Consider the following 5,599-nt stretch of genomic DNA (forward strand, 5'->3'; position numbering starts at 1 on the left):
AGCTCTAATTTAATAAACATAACATTAGATCACTGGTAAAAGTCTATGAAAACAGAGCCTGGAAACAGAGCTATTGATTCATATATGACTGGATGTTCAGTTATTAAATATAAAATGTTTATTATTAAATAATGAATTCAATAAATCATTTTAAAAAAGGGAAATTGTTACGCAATGTCCCTTTAAAGATAAACTTACAGTTACCAACGCCGTTGTTATGTGTTCCCCCAACACTCTTCCTCATGAGTGTTGGGTGGCTTCGTTTACAGGATCAGTGGATTGAAGCCACGACTGAACTAAAAATAAAAATAATTAAGAAATCAACATCAAGCTCATCAGGGTTTAAATGTTAAAGAATTTCACGTTTCTCTGCTTCTAATGATTTCTGTTTTTCCTCCAGATCCAGGATGGACATGCTGGGATCTCCCTCTCGTCATGTTTACTCCTCTCAACCAGCTCAGATGCTCTCCGTGGACCCCGGTTGCCGTGGCGATCGTCAGGCCAGCGGACGCCAAGAGGTGTCGGTGGCGTCTGTTGACCAGGAGGCGCACAGCAACGCTTTCATACGGTCTGTCCCGCTGGCCGAGGAGGAGGACTTTGACAGCAAAGAGTGGGTGATCATCGACAAAGAGGCCGAGCTGCGGGATTTCCATCCCACTACGTCAGGAACCACTGATGAGGAGCCCGAGGAGCTCCGCCCCCTGGAGGAGCAGGAGGAGAGGAGGCGGCTGAGGGCTGGAGGTGAAATTAGCTAATTCTTTTTTTTTAGAAACTGCGATAGAAAGCAAGTTTTTCTTTTGTTATATATATTTAATTCTGTTTTTTTTTTAACGCCTTGAATTGTAGAGAAGAAGCTTATAGAAAGAAGCATATAGAAACACAGTGGTGGTAGCATCATGCTAGGGGCTCTGATGTGATTTAAAGAGTGGATGGAACCCCGTAGGAGAAGAACTTCCTCCAGATCATCTCTTCTTGCAGTCTCAACATTCTGTGTTCTTACAGGAGGGGAGCTGGTGGTTCGGCCCAAAACTCACACCCGCGACAGCAGCCGCGGGATGCTAACGCTAACGGAAGAAGAGGCATCGAGGAGAAGCGGCGGGAGCCCCGCACAGTCGCCCTGTCACTCGCTGCCGTCGGGACGCCCACGCAGGAGAGAGTCAGAGCCGACCGGACCTCAGAGACCGGTAAGAGACCCAGGCGTCCGTTTAGTGGAGAGCTCAGCTCTCTGGAGGCACGGCTGGGGGTGGACAGATGAGCAGAGGGATGGGCTGCCATGCACTTCACTGCTGAAGCAGTTGTAGTGAGGCGCTGCAGCCGCCGCCACTGATTTTTCCACCTGCCGACATGCAGCTTCCAGGACGAACCCAGCATGAAAGGAAGTTTTGCTAATTCCCACATTTTAGATCATGCAGTTTAAGATAAAAATATTAACAGGAATATAATACAGCATTATACAGATATAAGATACTAAAAGGAGGAAACATTTTAACAATCAGACTGGAATCAACCTTTCTCCTTTCTGTCTGTTCTGGTATTATGGATCCAATTTAAATGATCAATATTTGCTCTTTTTACCTTCAATCTAAACAAATCAGATTGAATTTTGATTCTTCCTCATTAGGAACCATTACTATTTCACTATCAGTTATTAATATGGAGAGGGACAGCTTTTGATAATCTTTACATTTTAAAAGCATCACTATTGTGTTTTTTCATGCATATAAAATGATTGAAATGTAAATGAAAAATACAGGAAATTAAATATGAACTAAATAAAATGAAGGATCTTTCTCCGATCCTCTTCTGAATGTCGATTATAATGATGTTTTCTGCAGACATGCAGGGAAACATTTGATGTAGTTACTGAATAAACAGTTGTAACTGAGGCTACCTGATATGGTTTATGGCTTTATTTTAGCGATACAAAGCAAAACCTTTCTACTCAAGCTGGGTTTGCCCTTTATATATACCATTACCAGGAGAGGCTGCCGTACTTCTGCTGGAGTCGGTTTGCAGCTTTTCCTCAGCAGCTGAACACACCTTACATGCATATGGAGCCACCAGACTGTGCTAACAAGCTAGCACAATAATACTTTCTTTGGATTAAATGGAGTTTATGGACAGCCTTTTCAAAAGAAATGTCCAAAGTAGAGAACAGCTAGTGGTAGGGTTTATTTTTTTTACTGAAAATACAATCTTTTCAATGTGAATTCTGTTGTTTTGAAAGGCTATATAGTTAGCTTATGTCAGTAACAATAAGTTGCTTTAAGGTAACATAGAGGAATAATTAGTTTTAGCATCCCAAAAAAAAACCAAAAAAACAAACCACTGAACTTTGTTTTCCAAGTTGAATTAGTTTTAGCTCATATAGAGAGAAACCAAGATTGTCAACAGCTAACAGGAAGGCTATACTATAGTACTATATTACAAAAAAGTTTCAGCTTCTCTCTGGAGTGAAGTAAAAATGTTTCATCTTAGCTAAGCTAAGGGTTTTCCAAACAGAGACTGCCTTTTTTTAATGCTAGCTGTGCTAATTGCGCTATTCACTAATAAGTAGAAAATTGGTAGTTGGTTTTAAATATAAACTCGTGATCAATTTGTCTTTTTGAATAAAGAGTTTTCTCTGCCCCTGCTTTTAATATGTATAATTAATGATTAGTCAAAGACAGGGAAATGATCCTAAAAGCTGTTTTTACATCTTTTTATAAAGAACGTGGGAGTGCTTTGATAGGGAATACCAATGTTAAGGATGGGTTTACAAAATCAAAAGATTAGCAGTCGTTTTTCTGGATCTCTATTTCAAAAGTGTCATGATTTTATCAAGAGCTCGGACCCACATGCAGAGAGACCAAGAGAAAGGTTTAACAGGTTTATTTAGGAGTTTGTGAAGAATCCAGTGTTGCTCTGAACACTGCTCAACTGGAACTGAAAGGTGAGGGAAAGACACCGCGTTTAGTTCAGGCTCAGTAGGAAATTTGATCCTTGAACTTGAAGAAGAGATTTTTGGTAGAAAACTCACGTTTCCAGAGAAGTAGCTGACTCTTTGATTCCAGTCTGTGTGCGGTAGTTCCCGTGTTTGTCTGATTCGGTGGAGGGCGGAACAGGGTTTACCCAGAATGCGGTTGTTTGTTGGCGCACGGAGAAGCTGACTGCCACTCAGATTTCCGGCGGTAATTGAACGGGTCGTAGTGGAGATGAATCCCTTTCTCAGTGTGAAGCTTAAATGATCTCTTGAGGGAAAGTGGGTTCAAACCTTCAGTTTGAAGCTCAGATGTTCCTTCCAGGGAGAGAAGGTCCGAAAAATCCAGTTTGCAGGATGACTTCCTGCTGAGAAGATTAAAACTCAGGTTGACAAGAAGTCAGTTTGACTCAGCAAAACTCAGCTTGGCTAGAGTACACAAAACTGGCAAACACTCTGGCGTGGAGGTAGTGGCAGTCAGCAGCTTAAGAGCGCTCCGTTAATGAGGAAACCATCAGCAGGTATGTAGGGACCAGAACCAGGCGCCTCCTGGTGGAGGAAGTGAGACAAACACAGAAAAAACAATCAAGGCTGCACAGGAGCAGCCCTAACCACTATGGCAATAGAGGCCCAGATCTACCACACCAGACAAGACCCCAGATGCAGACTGTGCCAAGAGGGCCCTGAGAAAATCCAGTACATAACTGCAGGGTGGAAGATGCTGGCAGGGAAAGCTAACATGGAGCGCCATAACCAAGTGGCTGGAATAGTCTACAGGAACATCAGTGCAGAGTATGAGCTGGAAACCCCAAGGTTAAAGTGGGAAACACCTCCAAAGGTGGTAGAGAATGACCAAGCCAAGATCCTGTGGGACTTCCAGATACAGATGGACTGAATGGGCAAACCAACCGGACATTGTGGTGGTGGACAAAAAGCAGAGGAAAGCCATTGTGGTTGCCATAGCGATACCAAGTGACTGCAACATCAGGAAAAAGGAACATGAGGAACTAGAGAAATACCAGGGGCTCAGAGAAGAGATGGAGAAAACCTGGAAGGTCAAGGCATCAATGGAACCCGTGGTCATTGGGGCCCTCGGGGCAGGGGGCCCCAAACTGGAGGAGTTACAGCAGATCCCTGGAAATACATTGTATTTTATGATTGTGTACGGCACTTTGGTCCTGTCCGGTGCATAAAGTGCTTCATAAATGAAGTTGGTATGGTATGGTACGATATGGTATACAGACATCTCGGTCCAGAAGTGTGCAGTTCTAGAAACAGCAAAGATACTGGCAGAACCCTCAAGCTCCCAGGCCTCTGGTAGAGGACCCCAACATGGAGGAAGAAAGGCGAAAGCAAAGGGTACTATGGGGCAGCCAAGAATAACCAGTGGAACCAACAGGATCTAAAGGTAACTAGAAGGAACTAAAAAGAAACTTGAGGAGAGAACAGACTAATGACTAAAAAAGGAATGACTAGAAAAAAACTAAAGGATAAGAGGAGGGACTGAAAACAACCGAAGCTATGGAAAACATGACCTAGGTTAAACAACTAACTAAACGTGGGGAAAGACAATACCAATATGTAGAAACCAAAGCGCTTCATTTAATTGTTTTCTTTCATAATGTCCACTATTATCTTGAGATTATAATGCAGATCTTTCATATCCAGGTTTTATTTTAGTAAATAGTGACATATAACCAGAATCTGGGCGGTTCACTACTTTATATCTCACCTGTAGATGTGTCTTTGTTGAGCAAGAACACGAAATAAAAAAAGAAACCTAAAACCGGGAAGGATTCATAATCTTCTTGCTTTTTACTCTCAGTTCAAAAACGAAACCATTCCTGGTAGATGGTGAGCGGCTTTTTGCATGTTTCCGCTGTTGTTTTCATGTGTGCTTGGTATGAGCTCTCTGCCATCACCTTAATCTGTAGCTCCCTCCACAGATTCTGTCTAAGATTCAATGTAGGAATCTGGCTGCATCGCCTCAAATGGTTCATACTTCCAGTTAGCAAACATGAGTTAATCAAAATAAGATTAACTGAGCTTTCTGCGATAACTGAGCAAAGTTTGGCTGGTTTAGTTTTTTCTGTGGAGTATTCTTGCAGCGTTTGTTTCTTTTTCTCTCAATGAACACAACCCCACCAAGCTTGCAGCAACAGATTATTCCTAAAAGTTAAGTATGTCTCTTATAATGTAGAACAGTGATGTAATAAAAAAGCAGAGCATAAGAGAAGGAGAACACCTGTGTGACAAAGGTTGCAGCCATGTGGATGTTGATTTTGGAAACCTTTCACAAACAGACACGCATCATACATGATGTTGGTTTATCTGCCTGTAGGAATGGGGAAAGAGGTGGAAAATACCTGCTGCTCTCTGACAATTTTATTCAAAGCTCCATCCGTCTGAGTGTTGGTGATCAGTGTGGGAGGAAGTCAGTGTGTGGGCGACTGAATGATGTGTTAAATGTAACCGCGGTCATCTTTGAACAGCCCGTCCTGCAGGAGGCTTTAATCGCCTCATTATGCCTGACAGGTTGTAAGGGTGAATGTGAAATAATAGCTAATGTTTCCAGAATTATCCTGTAATGCTGTTTTTCTGTGGTGACAGTGTTTGTCTGATTATTATGCAGGTTTTTTT

General features: G+C 42.3%; 1 protein-coding gene across 1 annotated transcript in view; it reads left to right on the top strand.

The window, feature by feature from the left end:
- Positions 1-5,599, top strand: part of ttbk1 (tau tubulin kinase 1) — a 73,136-nt gene that overhangs the window by 36,050 nt on the left and 31,487 nt on the right. Inside the window, exons 13-14 of the mRNA XM_015380941.1 lie at positions 401-741; positions 1,003-1,184. Of these exons, the coding sequence (XP_015236427.1) occupies positions 401-741; positions 1,003-1,184 (523 nt within the window). The remainder of the gene's footprint in view (positions 1-400; positions 742-1,002; positions 1,185-5,599) is intronic.

This window comes from Cyprinodon variegatus, unplaced genomic scaffold, assembly GCF_000732505.1.
Source record: "Cyprinodon variegatus isolate N-32 unplaced genomic scaffold, C_variegatus-1.0 Scaffold225, whole genome shotgun sequence".
Taxonomy (NCBI): domain Eukaryota; kingdom Metazoa; phylum Chordata; class Actinopteri; order Cyprinodontiformes; family Cyprinodontidae; genus Cyprinodon; species Cyprinodon variegatus.